The sequence below is a fragment of the Pseudorca crassidens genome, chromosome 20, assembly GCF_039906515.1.
Source record: "Pseudorca crassidens isolate mPseCra1 chromosome 20, mPseCra1.hap1, whole genome shotgun sequence".
NCBI lineage: Eukaryota > Metazoa > Chordata > Mammalia > Artiodactyla > Delphinidae > Pseudorca > Pseudorca crassidens.
Genome location: NC_090315.1, coordinates 3,787,193 through 3,810,436, shown reverse-complemented (window position 1 = coordinate 3,810,436; position 23,244 = coordinate 3,787,193). Strand labels below are relative to the sequence as shown.

The window sequence follows — 23,244 nt, the reverse complement described above, 5'->3', positions numbered from 1 at the left end:
GGCCAAGTAAAGCAAGTAAGGAATAGCCTGGAAGGATAATGGGTACTCAGAGAATCAAAGGAAGAACAATCAGGCCTCAGGAAGGACAGTTACCAGAACAGCTCTTGGCTATCTCTGTAGCAGGAACTCATGTATGGTCAGTGCTGCCACTGGGATGACTTCTGTGTGCCCTTCTGCTCAGGGAGCCTGATTGGCACAGGGCTCAGCCTTTGGACAGGGAAGGGGCAGGGCACTGTGGCATTCCCACAAGACTCGGTGGTTCCCAGAAAGGGGAAATGATTTGGGGCTGCTGAAAACAGCAAAACACTACACTAACAACAAAGCCAGCTCAAGTGCAAGGACAATTATTGTAATGAGGCAGGACTTCTTAGGGAACCCAAAGGTAGGCAGTTCAGCCAGGATCCCCAAGGCACTGGGGTGGGTGAAGCACCAGGAACCAAGTTTCCCTCTGGCACGTGGCCTTGTTCACCAACACACCCAGCCCCAGCCTGTGTGACCAGGCCCTCAGTCCGAGTCTGACTGGACACGGGGAACCCATGGGTACCAATCAGCTGAGGCCAGGGAAGGGTCAAACCTCAGGGAATAAACATGGCAGGGGCATAGTTACCCCTGCAAGTGAGGTGCGGGTGGAGAAAAGAATTCCCTAAATGCCCGTCAAGCAACTCCAACGACCCTCACTTCCTTCCCTTCCTAGACTTCCTTTCGTAGTCTTAAAAGAGAATTGACCCTCGCACCGTGACCGACGCTGGTGCCCCTTATCGTAGAAGGATCACCGATGCTGTGACCACCCTGGAGTCAGTCAGGCACCACCAGGGGTAACCATCTAACCTCACGGAAGAGTGAGGGACGGACACTTTAAAGAGACTCCACAACAGCAACGTGTTTTCTATGTTACAGGATCATTCTTGTTTTTGAGAAAATATTATATAGGATTAAAATTTTAAATGCAGACTCAAGTAACTGAAGCATACTTGTTGCGGTTATTATCAAGTTTAAAACACTATTGGAGGGGCTTCCCTGGTGGCGCAGTGGTTGAGAGTCCACCTGCCGATGTAGGGGACACAGGTTCGTGCCCCGGTCCGGGAAGATCCTACATGCCGCGGAGCAGCTGGGTCTGTGAGCCATGGCCGCTGAGCCTGCACGTCCGGAGCCTGTGCTCCGCAACGGGAGAGGCCACAACAGTGAGAGGCCCGCGTACCGCAGAAAAAAAAAAAAACAAAAAAAACACTATTGGAATATATGTTTTAATTTTATTCGTGCAGTTAAAAATGTGGGATCGTGTAGTACTAAAAGATCCCTTAGAAGTAACTCTTGATATATGCAATAATTAAAACTGGAATAAGATTTGTAAACTAACCCTAAAGGCCTAAGGAGACGCTAAGTTTTGGGATTTTTAACCACCCCAAACACTTAAAATGGACAAAAGAAGAGACTGAGAAGTATCTTATTTTTAACTTTATTTTTATTGTTGACACTATTACAGATAGATAGAACGACCACAACCATATTAACAAACCAAAAACCTGTGCACAGAAACAAGATGAAGAAAATATATGAAGATGTTAACCACAGTCTTTGGATGATGATAATATGGGCGAGTTTCTCTTCTACACTTCTGTAACTTCCAAGTCTCTGTAATGAACACATACCGTGTTTATAATGGAAATACATGTAATAAAGGTAGGTTCCCAAAACACTGTGAGAAAGCCTGTCCCAGGTAACCGAGACAAAATACTTAACTGTAATCCCACAATGACCACACACCACTTCCTCACTGCTTTCTGTGTCTCTTCCCATCTTTGACCCTCTGCATACTCATCACAAACACCGCAGTCATCAGACTGTGCACAGGTCAAGGTGTCAACAGCAATGGTTGTTGGGTGTCGGGAATATGGATGAATTTCTTTTCTTTTGCTTTGCTGAATCTCCCCGAAGTCTGCCATAAGTATGTACTATATTTGTAATGGAAAAATACATACGTGAGATTTAGTACCAAAACACCAAAGATCATTCAAGGAATCTGAGACAAAACGTTTAACCGTAATCCCATAACGACAATACTCTTTTAATTATTTTCCATATTTTTTTCATTTTAGACTTTATGCACATGTACTCAACACTGTCATAATCACAAGCTTGTGCACTGACATGAGATGGAGAAAACAGATCAAGATGTGAACAGTAGTTGTTGGGTGTTGGGGATATGGGCGACTTTTCTAATTTACTTTGTGTTTTCCAATTATTCCTCCGGGTACGTATTATGCTTGTAATGGAAACAAACATAATAAGCTTTGTTATCAGGACACTACTGTAAGGAACATCTGAAAACATTAAGATGGAAGTGTTTAACCATAATTCCACAAAGGTAACAGTTATTCTGAGTACACATTTGACACAGTTATCATCATAAACCTGTGCACAGAAACGAGGATGAACAATACAGTGAGGAGTATATCTGTCTTTGGATGGGGGGGTATATGGATTTTTTTCCCTCCACTTTTCTGTATTTTCCAAGTGCCTGATAATGAGTTCAAATTATGTTCACAATGGAAACGTGATTATAAACTTTTTAGTAACACTACGAAGAAGAACATTCAAGGAATTTAAGAAAATAATGCTCGACTATAAGCCTACACCACCATCACCACGACAGCTTTTGACTATAAGCATACATTTTTAAACAGTTATAACTGTAGTATAAATATAATTCTGTGTCCTGTTTTTTCCACTTAGTATTCCGTAAATATATTTCCATGTTGCTACATAACTCTCCATGATTATCATTTTTAAACAGCTGCATTAGGAGTCCACCGACAAGTTCCCTTAATTGTCCTCCTATTTTTGGCATTAAGTTGTTCCTAATGTTTCACTAAGCAAAGGCTGGAACGGACACCCTGACATTTGGCAAGTGGCTTTCTGAAGGGTTCTACCAGTTAATACTGCCAACAGTGGTGAACACAGGTTCACCCCACCGACACTGACGCTGGCCCCCACCTCAGGGTCCTCCTCTGAGGCCGTGCCTCACTGTCCCTCAGCTCTCTCAGGTGTCCAACCTCGGGTCTTCACATGCAGCTGGCCCTCGCCTACACCATGCCATCAAAACGGCGCCTTCTTCTCAGAGGCCCAGGATACCCTGCTCATTCATTCTTCCCATCCTGGCCTTCCCATCCCCGCTCCTGATGTTGCTTCCAACTGCTTCCTCACCCTCCGAGGTCTGGAGACGTTATCAGGACTCCCCCTTCTTTGGCTTACTCTTTTCTGCTTCCTGCTCTCACCCTACCAACCTCCTTCGACTTTGGCATTCCTTCCAGCTGCGATATGCTCTCCCCGAGCCCTAACCGTGCAGACCTAGGAGAGGGAGATTTAAACACATTTCCCCAGCAGGTACTTTAACTTTGCTCGCCCAAATAATCTAGCTCTTATCTTCTGCTCCCTTAATCTACCAGATCCTCTTTAAAATTTTTTTTTAATTTTAATTTTTTTTTTTTTTCCAGCCAACTCAAAGCCAAAAAGAGTTCTTAATAGTCATTACGCAAGGGGCGGGGAAGCAAAGGGAGCACAGGTGGTCCACAGAACAGGACACAGGAAACCTCGAGCTGTGAGGTCGACTTGTGATCACACCGGCAACCGAGGCGACTAGACAGACGTGACGCTCTAAAGGATAGGTGACAACTGCTTATTTAGGGGGGCACTCTTTAAGAGGAAGGGACAGATGGCAACGAAACAAATTAAGGCTGCTAGGGAACCTGAGTCCACGTTAAGCTCGAGTTGACTGTAAAGAAAGCTTTTTTTTTTAAATGCAAGTTAGACACGGGGTTTAGGGTCAGACAGGTAAAGACGAGAATTAAGTTTCACGCTAGAAAGCTCTAAGGATACTCGCCCCTGGGCGCCCAGGGTGCAAAAACTGAGTTGTAGCGGCACACACGGACGAAGCCCCGTTGCTACTTGTCGCTTAAGGCAGGGAGCGCGCAAAGGGAGTGATGAGGCAGCAGCCCCGTCCTAACTTACATGAGAGCCCCCACGGTTCTCAACCTCATCAGGCACGCGCGCGATCTAGGGATGGCTGCAACCACTCTTGAAAGGCAAAGACGCAAGATGCACAGGGAGAAGCTTCAGCTTTTGTGAATTCACTATCCTACAGACATCAAGTTGGTTTAAAAACAAATAACAAAACTTGGAACTATTTTTTGCATGAGAACCACTGCAAAGTACAAGGTGGCAACCAATCAATTTGGGGTTACAAAAGGCCAATCCACGTATCGTAAAGGCTTACACAGCATTAGGTTCCAAAGTGTTAGTGTAGACGAAATGGCTGAAAAGGAAGCTCCAAGTACTTCCCCTTTCAAACAGCAAAGCGGAAAAGACATTTTATCTTTCATGCCTACACCTTTACGGGAATATTCAAGAGTAAGGAACAACACAGTCAATTACTCAAAAAAATATGGATAGGATTCAAATAACGCACAATAAATCTTTCTAAGGATCTAAGATGCTTACAAATATATTCTAATTTGTTGCTCTCTTCCTCCTCCAAAAAAAAAAAAAAAAAAAGAAAAAAAAAATCAAAGAGTACCAGGTAAGGAAGGTACCTCTGCAAGTGAACTGCAACTGGATACCATATTAAGTCCCAATATGAGTACTGTTTGCTATGATTTGCTATTCTATATACATCTCAGGAAACATTCATTATATATAGGTTCCAGGAGTGTCATTTACAGATGTGGGCCATTTCTGTAGCCTTGAAAACCCCTCCAGCTTTCCATCAATGCAGTTACTCGGGTGGAAGGTAAGACGTGTGCTATGGCTTTCCCACATGCATATGCCGATGTTTGATGGGGAAGAGCTAAGTCCGAAGGAGTCTCCACCTTCAGTTTCTTTCCAGGCTGAGTTGTCTCATGTTCAAAGTCAGGTGTGTATACGCCAAGGGAAGCCTCCTTCCGACATCATCGTGGGTTGGTTCCAATTATCTGTAGTTTAGTAAGGGTCCAGTCCTAGTGAAGGTTTTCCAACCTTGACACCCAAGTCCTCAGCCGGTGTGGGTGTTCTGGTGCCTGGCCAGGGACAGGCGGTCAGTGAACACCTGCCCACAGACGTCACACTTGAAGTACTTGTCATCAGCCCTGCCGCTGTCATTGCTGCTGGTGCTGGCGTGCTCGGTGTAGTGGGAGCTTTCCCCGTAGACGCTTCCAGGCTCGAATATTATCACCCTGGCATGGGTTTTCAGGTGCTCACCATAGGCCGAGTTGGAGGTGAAGGTCTCGCCACACTCCCTGCAGTCGTAGTAGGGCTCTTCCACTTGGATCTCCTGGTCGTCACCTTCCTCTTCTGGGTCCTCGATCCCTGCACCGTCCGGCTCATCCGCATCTCCCTCTGGCTCTTCGGCTCTTTCCTCTGGGTCTTCGATCCCTGCCCCGTCTGGTTCATCAGCATCCCCGTTGGGCTGTTCGGCCTCCCCGTTGGGCTGTTCGGCCTCCCCGCTGGGCTCGGCGGCCTCCCCCTCCGGCCCCTCGGCCTCCCCGTTGGGCTCGGCGGCCTCCACGTTGGGCTCGGCAGCCTCCACCTCCGGCTCTGCGGCCTCCACCTCCGGCTCTGCGGCCTCCACATTTGATCCCTGGATCCGCAGAACTTCCCGTGGAACGAGGACGTTGGCTTCAACTTCCTGGGCGGCTGCTGCTGCTTCCTCTTCCTCGAGGTGCAGCTTCTGATGCTTCGTGAGGACTGTGTTGTGGATGAAGGACTTGCCACAGTCCTTGCACTCATAGAAGGGTGAATCTCTCTTGGGGGGCTCGGTGAGGAAGGAGGTATGGACGAAGGTGGCCCCATAGTCGTAGGGCTTGTCCTTCTCGTGAATCCTCATGTGCTCCCGGAGGTCGGCCTGGCTGGGGAAGGATTCTCCACAGATCGCGCACTCATAGTGCTTGTCCTTGGCCTGGTCTCTCTGAAGGTCTGTGGGGGCCGAGCCTGGGCTGACCGCATCTGTGCTCCCCTGGCCCTGCTCCAGCAGGCTGTCTCCAGCGTGGACTCTCATGTGTTCGTTAAGGACAGAGCCGTGGATGAAGTCTTGTCCGCACACTTGGCATTGCAGGGACGTCCCAGCAGGAGGACTCTTCTGTGGGGCCCGAGGCCGCTGCGGGCTAATGACCAAGGGCTGCATAAAGGGTTCATCATACCTCCTGTGGCCGTAAAACTGGTCTTGCTCATGGATCTTCTGATGCTCGAAAAGGAATGAGCTATGAACGAAGGATTCCCCACATGCCGGGCACTCGTAAAGCTGCTCTCCAATGTAATCTTTCTGATACTCGCTGACAGAAGGGGTGTGCGTCACAGAATGCGCGTGCTCGCGGCTGTCGGTGAGGTACTCCCTGCCGTGCACCTTCTGATGGTCCTTGAGGTCTGTGCGATCCACGAAGCCCAGCCCACAGTCCTTACACCCATAGATGGTGTCTTCAGGCTCGTCTGGCTCGTCTGGCCCTTCCTGCCGAGGCTCTTCCTGCCGAGGTCCATCAAGGCCCTGAATCACAGAGTCTCCAAACAGCTCCCCACCATGGAATTTCTCTCGGGCATAGATTTTCTGATGTATGCCAAGGTCTTCAACAGTGGCAAAACACTCCCCACACTCCTTACATTCATTGCAGACTGGCTGTTCAGCGTAACTGGTCTGAGCTGGTGGTTCAGCGTAACTGGTCTGAGCTGGTGGTTCAGCGTAACTGGTCTGAGCTGGTGGTTCAGCGTAACTGGTCTGAGCTGGTGGTTCAGCGTAACTGGTCTGAGCTGGTGGTTCAGCGTAACTGGTCTGAGCTGGTGGTTCAGCGTAACTGGTCTGAGCTGGTGGTTCAGCGTAACTGGTCTGAGCTGGTGGTTCAGGGTACCTGGTCTGAGCTGGTGGTTCAGCGTACCTGGTCTGAGCTGGTGGTTCAGCGTAACTGGTCTGAGCTGGTGGTTCAGCGTAACTGGTCTGAGCTGGTGGTTCAGCGTAACTGGTCTGAGCTGGCTCTTCAGCGTAACTCATCTGTGCTGACTGGCCCGCATAACTGGTCTGAGGATCCGTGGAGGCTATGCTGCGAATGACAGATCGTATGTAGTTTTCACTTCCAGAGGGCTTCTTTCTATCGTGGATCTTCTGATGCTCAGTGAGGTCGGAGCTATGAACAAAGGACTCTCCACACTCCGGACATTCGTAAAACTTCTCTCTCGGGTGAAACGTTTGAGGTTCACCAAAACGCAGGGAGTGGATTACAGAGGTCTCATAAATCCTACGCTCGATGTTCTTCTTCTTAGCACGAGCCTTCTGATGCTCGCGCACATCTGACTTGGGAACAGATGGTTCACCATCCTTCTTCCATCCACTGGGGCCCTCCCCAGCGAGACTGTCCTGAGTTACGGTGTGGGATGCACCGTGCACAAAAGAGCCCTTGAAGATGTTGTTCTTACCCCCTGCATAGGGGCTCTCTAGGGCAAGGGTCTTCTGCGGCTGGCCACAAGGGTCTGAGAGGTAAGCGGAGGACTCCTGCTGCTCGTCACATCCAAGGAGCTCATTTCCACCGCGACCACGGGGAGGCCTGAAAGCAGCTAGGCTGTGGATGACGGACCTCTCATACCCCTTTCTTTCAGAGGTACTCTCCCCAGCGTGGACTTTCCAGTGTTCGGTGGCACCCGAGCTCTGAACGGTCGCCTCTGCTATCACTCTCGGTTTGCTGTGACTTTTATGAGCCCCAGGGAAGGCTGAGCTGTGAATGAAAGACCTCTCATAGGGGTTCCTCTCGTAGGACAGGGCTTCCCGGCTGTCATCAGGATTGGAGCTGACAGTGAATGCCTTCTCGTCTTCCTCATCCTCAGGTGGCCTTGTTATAGTGTGACTCTTCTGAGATTCGGGGAAGGACACACTGTGAATGACAGACTTCTCGTACCCCCGGCCTTCAAAGAGGTTCTTCCGAGAATGAATTTTCTGATGCTCGATGAGGTCTGAGTTTTGCCTAAAGGCATCCCCACCATCTTGGAAGTCATAGGCCTTCTCCGTTGGGTAGGTTTTCTGGCGTCTTTTAAGGGACTGACCAGGAATGAAGGTTTCCTCACACACTTTGCCCTTGTTTTCTAATGGGTTTCCTCGGGTGTGGATCTTGTGGTGCTCTTTCAGGGATGCGCTGTGATGAAAGGTCTCCCCGCACACCTTGCACTCATACATTTTCTCTTTCCCATACATCTTCTGAAGCTCGTTAAGCGCTGGGCTGGGTTTGAAGGCTTCCCCACGCTCACTACCTTTGTCATCTCGGCCATGGGTTTTCTGGTGCTCGATCAGGGCAGAACTATGAAGGAAGGTTTCCTTGCACACCCTGCATTCATAGAATTTGTCCTTCCCGTATATCTTCTGGAGCTCCCTGAAGGTTGGGCTGGGCATGAAGGGCTCCTCGTACTCCTCGTCCTTACACCCCGCAAGGCAATCTCTAGCGTGAATTTTCCGATGCTCGGCCAGGGCGGCGCTCTTATTGAAGGGTTCCCCACACTCCTTACATTCAAAGCGTTTCCCTCCGGCCTGCCTTTTCTGAACCTCACTGACGGCCACACTATGAAGAAAGGACTCGCCGTACTCATACAGATTCTCCCTGGTGTGCGTGATCTGATGCTCCACAAACCCCGAAATCACGCTGAAGGACCTCCCGCACTCATCACACACATAGGGCGTCGCCCCAAAGTCAAAGGGCTGCAACTGGGGGACGGGCGGCGCGCTAAGGCTGCTCCCACTAGCGGCCTTCCTCACCTCGCTGCGCTCAAAGGGCCGCTTCCTTGCACCACCTCTCCGACCGTGCATCGAGCCCTTCCCATCTGTGTCAAAATGATAGCGCCTTTTTCTCTCAAGAACTCTCTTTCTGGAAACAAGGTTTGAGTTCAAATTAAAGCCTCCTCCCCCAAAGGCATTCCCTTCATGGCCCCTCTCCTGAATCACCGACTCCCTCTTGTTGAATGGAACTTCCTTCCAGTCACTGTCTGGCCTCCTGGGGAACCTCTGCAGCCGATCGCTAGGTTCCCTTGCCCTTCCCGACTTGGAGTTGCGCGAAACGTCCTTGATGAACTTTTCCATTATCACCCCATGGGAAGATTCATCTTCACAGATCCCCCGCCGATGGGCTGACTTTTTGTTTTCAGGCATAGTTTTCAGACCTGAAAAGAAATCCCAGATGTAAATGCTCCCTCGTCCCCGTACTTGTGCAAAGTAACACTGGGACCTCCGTGATGGTGGTGTGAAGATAAACTGTACAATGCTCGTGTCTTTGTGCATCAGTTGTGTATCATCATGTGTCAGTGTGTGCGGACGGCTCCCATCTCACTGGTGCAAGCGCCACTCCACGGGGCCTTGCGCGCTCACCTCGACTGGTGCTCGGGTAGGCACTTCTCTTTGACCGTGACGAGTGGCCCTGGGTCATGTGCGAGTGGCCGTCGTCCTCGGCAAGCTGAACCCCTGTCCACAGGAAGAACACAACATCTCACACTCGAGTTGGGGACCAAGGCTCATCACCATAAATGATGTCTGTCTTTCTCTCAGCCACGAAGTGTGAAGGGGCCCATATCCAAGCCCTACCATGTCTTCTGTCTGCAGTCTCATTTCCTTATTATTCATTCCTTAGCCTCTGCTGGTCTGAATTTTAGTTAATTCTCCTGACTCCACCTAGAAGTTTGTACAGAGACCTCCGAGTGCCTTCTAAATTTACTGCGTTCTTTTCAGTCTTCCCCTTCTCGTAACCACCTCCTCAGTCCTGACATCCTTTCACTGGGCTTCCTGGCTCTCCTCCTACTCGTGCCTGTTTTCCCCACCTGGTCTCCAAACACGGGAGCTCCTCAAGGCTCCACTGCCCACACAACACTCCTGCAGAGCCAACCGCCTACTAGGACCTGAGCCAGATGTCTTCCAGGGGAATCCAAACTGGAACTTGGAACCCCATCCGAAATGAGTATTTAAATTTCCAGGGTCAGCACTCTTGGGGGCAAGAGTTGTCTCCTGGGCTCCCTGACCCCACACTACACACTCTTCCCCCAAAGCCAGAGGATTCGTAAAACACAGCCTCATCGATTATGCCTCTGCTGGGCTGGGAGCCGCTTGAGGGCCTCTGACCCCTCGAGTCCACACACACTGCGGACCCTGACTCCGTGCAGCAGCCTGAGGGGCCAGGCCGGGAGAGCAGCGCTCACCCAGTGAGAGCAGCTTCCGGTAGTTCTCCATGTTGTCCTGAACCGGGTTCTGGGGCTTCCGGTCCTCGGTGAGGGCCACCACATCCTGGTACGACACCGCATCCTGCAACAGCAAATGCACACCTCTCCTCAGTGGAGTCCACTCCCGTGGGCGACAAGGACAGGACAACGCTGGCGGCATGGGAGCCACACACACACGCGCACACGGTGTGCAGCAAGTGCTCACACCGCTTGGGGTTCCGAACGATCCGAGTCAGGTTCTACCAGGGACCTCCTCGGCACCTACCTTGGTGCTACACTCTGAGGAAGCCCCCAAAGACGTAGGACACATATGCCTTGCCCTCGTGCAGCTTACCATTTGTTTGGAGAGAAACAACCAGAGAACAGTAAACAACAAGGTGGGGGCAGAGAGTCAGCGCTAAGCGGCTTTAGCGGGGGGACAGCTCAGGGTGGGCTGGGATGGTGAGCAAAGACTGCAGAGGCCGTGGGTGGGGTGGTGAGTGGTGGTGGGACTCTGGCCCGGACAGGGGTGGGAAGCTTCAACAGGCCCAGTGTCAACTGCACACAGCGTTTCCAGACACCTGGTCAGCAGAGCGACCGGCTTCCATCCCCAGGCCCGCTGTGTCCTGTGTCCGCCTCCGCCGTACACTGTGGGCCCTGCTGGGTATGGACAAGTTCTGAAGAACCCGGGGGTGACCTTAAGCACAGAGCACCTTCCTCTCCCAGCTGCCTTTTCTGCTTTGACACACATTCCCTTGCAAAGCATCTTAGGAGTCCCCACATCACGCGGGACAGCCTCCTGCACAGGACCTCACAGGACCTCTTCTCACTGCTGCACTAGAACGTCACTAGTTTCGGGGAGTCGTGGTCCCAGGGAGCCTGGAGACAGACTCAAGGCGCGAGGTGGAGCCGTGGGAAGCCCACAGGCTGTGGGGCCAGAGAAGACTCCAGGGTCAAAGGAGCTTATGCACCGTTTACGACCGAGCAACCCTGGGAGCAGACGTCTTTCCAAACCTCAGGTCCTTCATCTGTGAAATGGAGAGAAGGGCATCGGCCTGCCCTGTAGCACTGTGGGAGTGGATGTCCTGCGATGTGATTTGTTGTTTAAGCATGGAGAAAAATCGTGTAAGCGAAAGGTAAATTGTTGTCACTACTGAACTATTAGGTAAAGATATTTTGATATTAAATTTGCTACAGTTCTGGAAAGTGGCACAGATATTACAGCCATGCACAAATGCACACACACACACACAAAAAAAGACACAATCAGGTGCATCGCCTACTGAAAAAAATAAACAGGCACAGGCACTGGGGTCTATGAGGAAAGCCTCATTTGTAAGACAACTGCCAATGTGCAGTGATTAAAAAGCAAAAGGCCACCACCAACACTAAGCAGAACTTCAAAAACGAACTCTTACCAGGCCAGGCCTTAGGATTTTTAGGACAACACACTACAAAAGATCAGGAAGCACTCACTGCAAAATCGGCTGGGACCACCACCGGCCACCCTTTCTGGTGGGAGCCTGTCTCCTCCTGTCAGAGGGCGGCTCCCCAGAGCGGGCACCCCGCTGGGCTCGGGGCCGATAGTGCCTCCATCCTAAGGCCTCAGCCCTGGATTACTGCAAAGTGGGAGAAGCCTGCTGGGAGCACAGATGTATTTGTGGTGGGAGAGGGAGGGAACCAGAACTCCTAACTTGCGGGCTGCCAGAGAGCAGATGAGGTCAAGACCCCGGGGGGCTGAGGGTGCCAGCAGGGCACCAGCCCTGGTGCTAACAGACGCCAAAGGGCGATGGCAAAAGGGAAGGGGCATTTTTCATATATTTCTCTCCGCTTGCCTAATCTGAGTAACATAAATGTAATGTATGTTAAATTTTGGACTACGTTGTTGCTAGGAAATAAAAATGCTGCTTTGACTTAAATTAAGTTGACCTATTCAAGTGGGTAGCCCTAAGCAGCTGTTCTCTTTGTATCTGTGATCAACCACGGATCTAAGGTGGCACAAGCCACCGCCACGTTCCCTGTTACAGATGCTGTCCGGAGAACACCACCCACACTGCTGCATCCTCACATGACCTACACACACGAACAATGCATGCTGAAGGAAGATGAGAACTTTGTTTGTTATTTCTATGACACCAAGGTAGGAGGAACCAGTGGCTCCCAGACCTCTGGACCACACACAGGGGACCAACGCTTTCCAGTAGCGAGGACGGGCATTTGAAAAGCAAAATAAGACACAATCCCACTGCCAATCTGCTATCACCTTCATTTCATAAGAGTACTTTAACACCCCCAAATAAGGACACCCGCAGTTCCTGTTTTCCCTGAAGATGAGTGAACGCTTGGTCCCAGGCTCACAGAGCAGTTAACTGGAAACCCCTGACATCCATCACTTCGTGGGGGCAAATGCACACTAAAGAGGTTTCTTCTTCAGAGTTTCTACGATTTAATGTTTTTATCTGGATTCCTAAAATTTGGTCAATTTGGTTTCTCCAAATAAGAAACCAAAATTAGTGACAAACTAAGTGTGTCCCACACATAGAGGCCTCTCCCTGGGACAAGGTCATAACACACATCTGGAGCACCGGGGTCACCTCCGACCCAGCCCCCCCTCCACATCCCCTCCCCCATCGGTACTGCTGCCGCAGAAGCTCTGCTTTCAGTAACGGGATGCCATCCCCCTCCTTCTCACACACCTGCGCGTTCTGGCTTGCCTCCAGGACACAGGACAAACGACAGGAGTTTTGGGGGTAGAATTCAGAGCCCTCTGTCACCTGACCCCACCTTTCAAACCCCACCACAGGGAGTACCGTTACCGCATCTCGGGGCACTGGGGACAGACTGCACCTCTGCCCTTGCATTCCACCCACTCTGGCTTTCATCTGGTGCCGCTTCGGGGCTTGTGCTGGGTTCTCCTGGGATCCCCCGCCCCAGGGGGCACCTGGCCAGCTGCTCCTGTCCCTGTGACAGTCCGCTACCCTGTCTCTTCCTTAAGAGCGAGCTGGACAGCCAGCGTCAGGCACAGCATCTCTCTCTACAGAGACTCCCCGCATGCTTGCTGAACACCCTCCTGTTACAAGACAGGAGGCTCCCAGGACGGGTCCCGCCTGGTCACCACCATGCACCCAGGGCCGCAGGCCCCGCACCCTCCTCCACGCTGCCGTGTCACACGTGACCCTCTCTCTCAAGGCCCGTCTTCCCTGTACCCACAGCCAGTGATGCCCACAGCGCCTCCCTCGTGCCAGGCATCGCACTGCGTCGGTTCCATCTACGTGTGACTCTCACCCATTCCTCACAACAGCCCGCCCACTTCACAGGTGAGGAAACCGAGGCTCGGCTTCGTTAATGGTCTGAGGCTGCACAGCTAGCAGGTGGCAGAGCCAGGCTCCAGACCCAGCTCTTCCAGGCCCCGGGGCCTTCTGCTCTCCCCCAAGTCTGCTCTGTGGATGTGCAACTTTCCTGGCTCCCTACTGAGGACCAGAAACACCTGCAGGATCGATGGGCTTCCCTGGCCCAGGAGGAACAGCCGTTGCGGACGACGCACCACATGACACAAACGCTGAGCGGAAAAGTGCTCCTCTGATCCCGTAGATGAACCAGAAAACAGGCAGCAGTTCCCCAGCCACCAGTCACCCCTGGGGACAGGACAGGCTCCTGGGGAGTCGCTGGGGCTCTCCCCAATCCAGGTAGGATTCTAGCGGGCAGATAACTCAGCCTCTCGGGAAAGAAAGGCATCTCTGCCATGAAATGAAGACAGCCTTCCTAGAATGAGTGGAGACCTAAGCATACCTGTGATCTTGTCTCGTAATCCATCACAGAGTCCCGATGTTTGTGCTCTCTTTCCTTTGCAAAAGCCACTTTCTCCATCAGAGGAAGGGAAAGATCCCGCTGATGAAACCCTGGAAGACAACAGGCGTCATGAGGGAACAAGGCACAGTCAACCTGGCACGCGCACTGGGGAGCAGTCGGAGGAGGACCTACTGCTCCTGGGGCTCCGGGCGTACGGCCAGCGGGCCCGGGACTCCAGGTCCCTGCCTCTGCCCTTCCGGTGCTCCCGCTCGCGGGCTCGCTCCCAGTCTCGGTCCCAGTCTCGGTCCCAGTCCCGGTCCCAGTCCCGGTCACCTGAGGAAGCAGACATTTCAGGAGCTGACCACGTGTCCTGACACGAGTGCGCTCACTTCACGTGCACATACCCCTCTGGAAGGGATGCTAGGAGACGGATCCTGAACAGGGGTCCCAAGTGCAACCCGACACCCGGGCCCCGGACCAGTTTCTGGGGGCCTTGCCTAGGCGGGCCTGGTCTCAGTCAGGGCTAACACTGAGCTGAGGAGCTGGTTCCCCCTTCAGGTTCTCCTGGTCTCCCAACTCCCACGTGGTCAGGTCCACGTTCGGGAAAATGGACTTCAGACCCTCCACCGCCTCGCTTACCCCAGTCAGTCTTAATGTGCACGTAACTTTACCCCAAAGAAATGAAACACCCACCTGCCCCAAAAGCAACGCTCCTTCAAAAAGTTCACCGAAGAAACTTTAACAAATAAAACAGCTTTGGAGGCAAAGGGGTGATGAACTCTGCCCCTCCTGGGAGGCTGTGGACACAACCTGAAACGGCCTACTGCAAAATTCACATAGCTTTAAACATTTTCTCTCATCATTAAGAGAAACAGTTGTATTTCACGCCACACATGTGTCTGCTTCGACATAAGAACGACTCCTTCCATCCTCACTGATTTCCTTCCCCCTCAGACCTCTGAGCAGCAGCCCTGCCCCAGGGAAGTCCTGCGCGGCCTGGATGGCACGGCGACTGGGCTACTCACTGCAGCAGGCGGAGTGTGGCGGCGGGGCCTCTGCTGTCTTCCGGCTCATGCTGCCTTCGCTGTGGGCGTCACTGCTGGTGTCGTCTGAGAGGGCACCACACACGACTTAAGGTCTCGTCCGTGCTCGCCGGTCCCCTCTAAGTAGCCCCCCCGGCTGGCCCCCACCCCTTGCTGCAGTGGTCAGACCCTCTCGCCCCGCCCTTCCGCCCCTGCTGGGCAGGAACGAGGCTGTGACCCTCCCGATGGCAGCGCCAGGTACAACCTGCTGGGGTGCCCCCTGCCCCCGCCCCGGTTCCAGAGCCTGGGCCAGGGCGCGGTGTGTGCAGGCTCCCTTCCAGTCAGAGGCCCACGGTCTCCTTCCCTCTCGCATCCTAACCAGGAGGGATTCTGCTCCGCGGGGGCACGGGGCACCGGCTCTCATTGGGCTGTCACAGCTGGGGAGGGAGGTGCAACTGGCACGCTGTGGGCAGAAAGGCCGGGAGGCCACCTACGTCCTATGGCAGGGCAGTCCCCCACTCCCCGCGAAGAGGACGATCGGCCTAGAACATCAGGGGCACTGCGCGGGGCACCCCAGGGAGCTCCGCCTTCCTCTCCCGCTCACCTTCCGGTTCGTACATCTCCTTGTAATTTTCCAGCAGAGTAACGAGCTTCTCGCAGTTCTCTGGCTTTTTTGCACGCACCCAAGGCTTGATCTTTTCTGGAAGGATGGTCAGGTACTGCTCGAGGACCAAGAGCTCGATAATCTCCTCCTTGGTGCGAGTCTCCGGCTGCAACCAATCGAGGCAGAGGTTTCGGAGTTTGAGCAGGGTCTTCCGAGGCCCGACAAATTCCACGTAGAGGAAGTTCCGAAACCTCTGATGAAAGAATTCAGAGTCAGTGGCGGCTTCTCCTATGGCGGCATCCGGCTCCTGAGACAAGTCACTGTCTAGCTCACACAGATTTGGGGCCCAAGACCTCTTGGGTTTGGTGGCAGACAAGTACTTTGGAGGCAGCATCTCTCTAAGGAAAATTTTCACTGGAGGAACCCAACATGAGTCAACAGGAAAGACGCGGCAGCCTGGGACAGTCAGTACTCAGGGACCTGCGGATCGTAAGGAGACATACACATGTCCCAGAAGTCGAGGACCAGGCAGCAGTGTGGGGCTGCCCGACAAGGGCACCAACAGTGCTTTGTGAACAGGCCAAGGGCAGAAGAGAGGCATCAAACCCCAACACACAGACACATGCACAGGCAGGCGTTAAAGCACCACACACACCCGTGTGAGGAGTGAGCTCTGCTACTAACTGGTTCTGTGACCCTGGGCCACACAGCCCACGTCCTGCCGTCTGTCCCCTTATCTACAAAATGGGAACAACAGACCTACACCCCTTCTAGAACTGTGAGGCTTAAATAAGCCAATACACCTAAAAGGCCTAACCACCCAGCACACAGCACATGGGGATGCCCAAGGTGCTGGCCATTACTAAAATGGGATGTCGGTATTTTTTCTTAGCAAAAACGGAAAGGGGGTCGTGAGGGGCTCAATTCTGCCATTTCTGAGCATTTCTTCCCCTAACATGGTTGTTAAAACAGCATACAACACGTGAAAGGTAGAAGACCACAGAAAAATGTTACAAGTGCTCAGCTCTGGGTAATGCGATTGCAAGTGCTCTTAATAATTTCCCTGAACCCGCGCTGCTGTTAAGTTAAAATTCAACGAAATTAAAAGTTCAGCTCCTCTGTCACACCAGCTACATTCCAAGCGCCAGCGGCTACCCTACTGCACAACACGGAACATCGCCCTCGTGGGAGCAAGTTCTATTGGCCAGAGTGGCTGGACAGCATCTGAGTTTGCAGGAAAGCTCAGGACCCCTGCGTCAGCAGTGCCCACCCTTCTGAGGAGCGTCTGCCCCACAGCCCAGCCTTGGGCTCGTGCTAACACCACATCCTCTGGGACCCTTCCCGAGACTCACTTCCTCTACTAGTGTTCCAAGCACTTGCTGCATTTAGTCTTAAATATTTGAGCTCACGTGCCTATGCCCCCACTGTAAACTCTGGTAAAGGGATGAGAGACGAACTTTTCCATCACTGGAAGAGTCAGGTATCAACACTGATAGAGCATGTTGAAGATAATGTACGCAAACCCATTTTAAAATTGGTTTTAGACACAGGCATGCATTCTTACTACAGGCCTGCAGAAGCACAGTGCAGTTTCTGGGTTAAGCTCTGCAGCACTGTTTCCAAAAGAACACCCTGGCATTTCACTTACCCTCACCTGCCCACTTTTCTACCAGCCCCTTCCTGGTATTCCCGACAAACAGGCATGGGAAGCACTGTGCGGTATATGTGGAGCTCTCTTACAGCGCTGCCTAGCACAGAGGGGGAAGGTTAAAGGAAGTACCAGTGAACCCACAGAAACCCTACACAGGTGATAAACACCTATTATTCATATCAATGGTGAGAAAGTGATCAAGCGACCATAGGACTTCTTCACACCCCTGCACATCCTCCTGCTTTTATCAATCTTTTCAAATATCTAGCTTGCCTCCACAGAACCAGCTTTCTACTTTGATAATCCTCTGTATCATTTATTTCCTTACTTGTCCTTTAGTCTCTGCTCCCTCCCTTCTTAAGAAAACTTTTTAGACCAAGTATAAAAGCTGGTTTTCCCTTTTCCTTTTGTTCTAACGTAACCAACTAAGGCTATACGTTTCCCTTCACCTAAACCATTTTAGTTGCATGTGGTTTCTATTATGTAGCCTTGTTATTAGTGGTCAGCCACAACTGGAGCAAGAAAGTAGGCAATACAGGAAAGAAATCTAGGTTTGGGTGAATTAACTTACCTGACAGTTTTGTACTTCTGGCTTTACTTCCAGAGAAGAACAAAACCACATGCAGCAAAAATTCTTTTTGTTTTAAAAGGAAAAAACCAGTAAGTTAAAAAGAATTTTTTTTAATGTCTAAAGAGAAAACAAAAGATGTTTCAATTATTCAGTCTCAAAGTAGCCTTCATCATTTGGGCATGAATGCAGGGGACTCTCTCCAGACAGTGGTGGGCTCCGCTCCGCCCCGTGTAAACTGCCCTCCCACTCTCTCTGCATCATCCTCTGGAGCTTCAGCACCAACTACACAGATGTACCTCCATTCGGAGACCCTGGAGACCCTGCCACTCCCGCCCTGCCTGCCCTGCCCTCCTCGATGACAAACAGGACACTAGACAACACCCTGCTGGGCAGGGGAAAGAAAGGGCAAGCGTCCAGGCTCTGGAGAGCTGATGAGACAGCTGGGACAAGAGAACACAGTCGAGTTTACCCAACAACTGGCTAAGAGGGACTGCCGTGACAAGAGCAGGGTCCTCAAAAGCCAGCAGGCCTGTGCGGGACAGAGGGGCGGGCAGGGAGCCCAAGCCTGCTCTGTGGCATCCAATTCCAGAGAGAACTCCAGTCCCCTAGATGACAGCAGCCCCACCTCTCAGAGGCCACAGGACACCCTTGGGTATGTAAATCACCTGTTTGGGAATAGGATCCTTTCTGGAACTTCAGAACAAGTGTTCTTATCCACAGGAACAGAGTCAAAATGCCAGGGACCTGCAGACATTTTAAAGAAATACATGGACAAGTAAACATGGAAGAAATGTGAAGAGTGTCAGAGAATTCACTCTCCAAATGGCTGTGGACCAAGAGAGCATTGGGAGTGAGGCCTTATATACCATATTCAAGAAAAGGCCCATTCCCATGTCATATAGACCAACCAGAGACAAGAAGCAGAAAGCTTTCAAATTTTCTTTACGAAACCAGAATAATTAAAACATCTAAGACAAAGAGAGCACTAGCAAACTGCAGACCAAACTCACTTATAAAAGCAGACATAACAGTCTTAACACTATGGCTAATGAACATCATTCTACAGAGTTTCAGCCAATTACAAGAAAATCTGGGGCATGAACAAAGAAAGATATAAAATTATCACTCTCTTATGTAAGACCGTCCACTCAGATATTGCAAATCAGTGGAAACAGACCTTATAATAGTAATAATAATTTAGTAAGAAACCCATTTATAACAGACTCCCTAAATATGGACCGACAATAACCAATTTGAAAAAATGGGAAGAACTCCATTGTAAAAATACAAAAGATTTAACAGAAGAAGACAGCACCCATAGGAACAAACTTATACATTATATGGCAATAGAAAAGGCAATAACCAGAGAGACACAGGATAATCATGGAAGATATACGGATCTAGCATATGAAAGCTCTAAATACCCCCTATACTACCTAGTGGAATTTCAAAGAATATAAATGTTGGGGAACTTCACAATGGTTCTAAAGTTGACCTGGAAGAATTTCACTTGGATCAATATTTTGAAAGTTCATACATCAAAAGGCCAACAAACCACACACAAAAAAGAAGTATCTTAATATAATCTCAGGGTTAAGAAAGTTCTTTTCTAGTATGATGCCTAAAGGCAGAAAGACGACAAAAAAGTAACAAATGATGTTCTTGTTTATACCATCAAAGCCAAAGCAATAAACCAACCACCTAAAAAAGGACCAAAAAAGACAAGAAGACTGATTCATTTAAGAATTGTAATATAAGTTTACTGTATGTACACAATTGAGTATGTAGAATTCTATGAAAGTGGCATTAAAAAATAGTAACGAATGCATATAGATTACTTCAATAAATAATAATGGTAACAGGAGATCTAGCCAATCATTCACTTGGGGAAAGAGGTCACAACATATATGAAAATGCTAAAACTAAGATCAAAATAAATAAAAGATTAATTTTTATAATCCTGGAGCAGGGACGGGATCTTCTAACCTGACAATGAAATTGGGAAACAGGGACAACTTTGACTTTGTATACATACTTCTCTAATCGCATTAATTTTTCTTCCCACTAGGCATGTGTTTGAAGCATAAAGCACCAGTAGGTAAAAATTATACTTAAGAACTGTAAGGCTTAAAAAGTTTGATAAGGAAGCAACAATTTTGCTAAGAAAATATAAATATTTGGTAAACCTGACTCAGGAAGCAGAGGAAAATCCAGGGAAGAAATTTAAAAAGATGAAATGACCGAAGGAGCAACTTCCCATAAAATTTCCATGAGCGATGTATTTACCATGTTATAAAAACCCTTCCAGAGCACAGAAAAGAGACGGAGGACTTCCTGCTCATTGATAATATGACCATGTGAACACCCATAAATATCCTGTCACAAGGTAGATGCCAACTTGTATGCTGAAAATTCACCTATTCCTTTTCTCAATTCAAATTCAGGACTAGAGTCAACAAATGTGATCCCTGTTAAATGTGCTCAAGATTTTCTGACCAGGCCGACGAAACAGCCCTTGGTCTGCAAGGGCGTTGAAAAAGGAAAGATTTTTAATAGAAAAACCTGAAAAACAGTTGGACCTTACCTACTCCTTCCCACAATGGCAGAGGAAATTCATTTGAGAGTAAGAAAGGGCCTTGGGAACAGAATAATCATAAAGATAGATAACATATATGTTGTGTGAAGAAAAAACTGGATACACATATCCTGCAAATTTTATAAAGGGCAAATTGGTTACTTATCAAAATTAAAAAATGTAATATCCTGTCCTATTAACTCTACTATGAATTTATCCCAGAGCTATGTAATGACATACGTGCAAAAATATATTCATTGAAGTACTGTTATGACAATGGGCAAAATATGGTTATGTTTATGATTATGAAACCTTTTAAAATAACGAGGCAATTGTAAATAAATGGATATGAGACGACCTCTAAGGTAGTTAAGTGCAAAATGGGACACACCAATGTGCACAGCATTCTAAGGAATTATAAAAACAGATGTCATTTACTTAGACGGTTTCTGGAAGGACACAGAAGAGACTGTTAATAGTGATTAATGGGCTTCCCTGGTGGCGCAGTGGTTGAGAGTTCGCCTGCCGATGCAGGGGACACGGGTTCGTGCCCTGGTCCGGGAAGATCCCACATGCCGCGGAGCGGCTAGGCCCGTGAGCCATGGCCGCTGAGCCTGCGCGTCCGGAGCCTGTGCTCCGTAACGGGAGAGGCCACAACAGTGAGAGGCCGACGTACCGCAAAAAAAAAAAAAAAAAATAGTGATTAATAGTGACTGCCCCTGGGGAAGGGAACTGGGGGCCAGGGGAGGAAGGGCGACTTAACTTTTTCATTGTATAGTCCCCTTTTGTTTTTATTTTATCATGACATGTATTAACTAGTCAAAAAAATAAATTCACAGTTAAAACAAAATGATAAACAAAAGCACTAGTGGAGGTCTTTCGAGACCATGCTGCCCACTGAGTGGGTGCTGGCAGCACTACCACCTTAATGCTGAGGGGTCTCCTCCCCTCCCTGTCCACCACCCCACCCCACCCCCACCCTGGTCTGAGTCCAAGGTCACACCCTAAACTGGCCGTTTGCAGATGATATGATAGGCAATTTAGAAAACCCCCAAAAATCAACTTTGAAACTCCTCAGACCCAAGAAGTACTTAGGGAAACTGCAGCTCCAAGCTGAAACAGCACTCACAACTCTAGCAACTATTAGTACATAAATGCAATGCCATTCGCTATCCTGGCGATTCCACTTCTGAACTCGAACTGACAGACCTATGTGCCCATGAGCACAGACACAGTTCACAAGGGTGTTCACAGAAGCACTGTTTACAACAGTGAAGAACAGGGACAGGCAGGAGAATGCTCGAGCAGATTCAATGGCAGAGACCACTGACGGCTACGCAGCAGACGTGAAAATAAAAACGGTACACATTTTCCACGCTATAAAAACTAATCAGAATAAAAGCAAACCAGAAAAGGAGGGGGAAAAATATTTTGCAGCATAGATGACAGTTAATAGGTCTTAGAAAGCAGTGAGAAAAAAGTAAGTGGCTCCTCATGAAAATAAAGGACATTAATACACAGCTCCTAAAATCAGTGACAGGAGCCAACATCTGTATCAGAAATCAAAGAAATGTAAAATATTACGGTGAACACGTTTTACGCTTACCAAATGGGCAACTATTTCAAAATAAAAATCAGTGTTGGTGGGAAGCTGGCTGGTACAAGTGTGAATGCTATTTCTGGATATCATTTTGGCATATATCTAAAAAACATTAAAAATGCCTATTCCTTTTGAAACAGCAAGTCTCCACTTAAGGACAAAGACAGTCAAGTAGATAAAAATATAAGTTAAAAAAGAAAAAAGCTACAAAGTCAGCTGCCCACCACCACTAAGTCCTTGTATGTACATCTACTCTCAAATATGTTGCAGGAGTGATGGCTGGTGACATAACGTCACCCAAGGAGCACATCCGGGAACATGCTATTATGCAATGGCGGCCCTAACACAGGGCAGATCCCTGCACAGCAACCAGAGGCAAAGCAGGGAAAGGAAGCACGGGTCAATGTTCTCCTACAGGCTTACCTGACTGCAGGTGGCCCCTCAGGAGGAGCCGAGTGACCCAGCCTTCAGCCCCGACTCACCCTGTCCTCCGCTGGCAGCCCAAAGGGCACCCAGGAATGAGGCCATTGCTGAGTTAGCACCTGCCAGGACCCCATACTCACCTCACCCTTTGGAAGACCCAGGTGAACTCCTCCTGTGACAGCGACTCTGGCCAATCGAAAGCATAACTGCTCTTCCCACTTCGCCCCCACTTCCCCAGTCCAGCTCCTGCCTCCATGGCAACAGCCATGCCTACCACTGAAGAGGACAGAAGATACATGTCGGGTGTGGCTGAGAGGAAGAAAGCATCAGGGAAGAGTCATCCACGGGCTTGCCTGGCATGACCAAAGGCAGTGTTGAAGCCGAGGGGGATGCCTGTCCAAGGACGGCCCAGAAAGGCCATCACAGAATCAAGATGTGATGGGGGACGCACAGCCCAACAGAGAAAGGGAGCACCTGTACTTATGTCAGCCCTCAAAGTCCCTGAGGCAAGGACTACATCGCCTTTCTCATCACTGCATTGTTACCTTCACAGGACTGGCACGTAGAGGGTGTTCAACAAACTGTGTTTGGGTTTTTTTCTACTTAGATGCAAAAACATTTAAATCCAATCTAGAAAAGTCTAAATAGTAGCCCTTGACCATGAAAGGTTATTCCAGGAATACAAGGATGATATCCCATTAGGGTAGGCTGTTATATAAGGGATTAGAGGGGGAAGGGGATTCCATGAGCATTGTTGCACATTACAAAGCATCTGCAAACTTCAACCTTTCCTTGTATGTCCCTAGCAAAGAGTAAGACTAGGAGAC

At 49.8% G+C, this 23,244-nt stretch overlaps 2 protein-coding genes across 21 annotated transcripts in view; one reads left to right on the top strand and one right to left on the bottom strand.

Annotated features, from left to right (window-relative positions):
- The window catches only part of AURKC (aurora kinase C), a 476,131-nt gene that overhangs the window by 131,054 nt on the left and 321,833 nt on the right, over window positions 1-23,244 (top strand). The window lies entirely within an intron of this gene.
- The window catches only part of PEG3 (paternally expressed 3), a 29,755-nt gene continuing 9,572 nt past the window's right edge, over window positions 3,062-23,244 (bottom strand). For 5 of the 20 annotated variants that reach the window (XM_067720491.1, XM_067720492.1, XM_067720493.1 and 2 more), the window contains 9 exons: window positions 18,485-18,563; window positions 17,820-17,882; window positions 15,598-16,077; window positions 14,997-15,080; window positions 14,164-14,304; window positions 13,972-14,081; window positions 10,183-10,285; window positions 9,362-9,454; window positions 3,062-9,156 (listed from right to left, as the gene is read on the bottom strand). In XM_067720491.1, coding sequence (XP_067576592.1) covers window positions 5,027-9,156; window positions 9,362-9,454; window positions 10,183-10,285; window positions 13,972-14,081; window positions 14,164-14,304; window positions 14,997-15,080; window positions 15,598-15,991 — 5,055 coding nt within the window. In that variant the 5' untranslated portion in view covers window positions 15,992-16,077; window positions 17,820-17,882; window positions 18,485-18,563 and the 3' untranslated portion in view covers window positions 3,062-5,026. Of the gene's footprint in view, window positions 9,157-9,361; window positions 9,455-10,182; window positions 10,286-13,971; window positions 14,082-14,163; window positions 14,305-14,996; window positions 15,081-15,597; window positions 16,078-17,819; window positions 17,937-18,484; window positions 18,564-23,244 lie in introns of those variants that run through there. The other 15 variants (XM_067720500.1, XM_067720501.1, XM_067720502.1 and 12 more) reach the window with 11 other exon arrangements.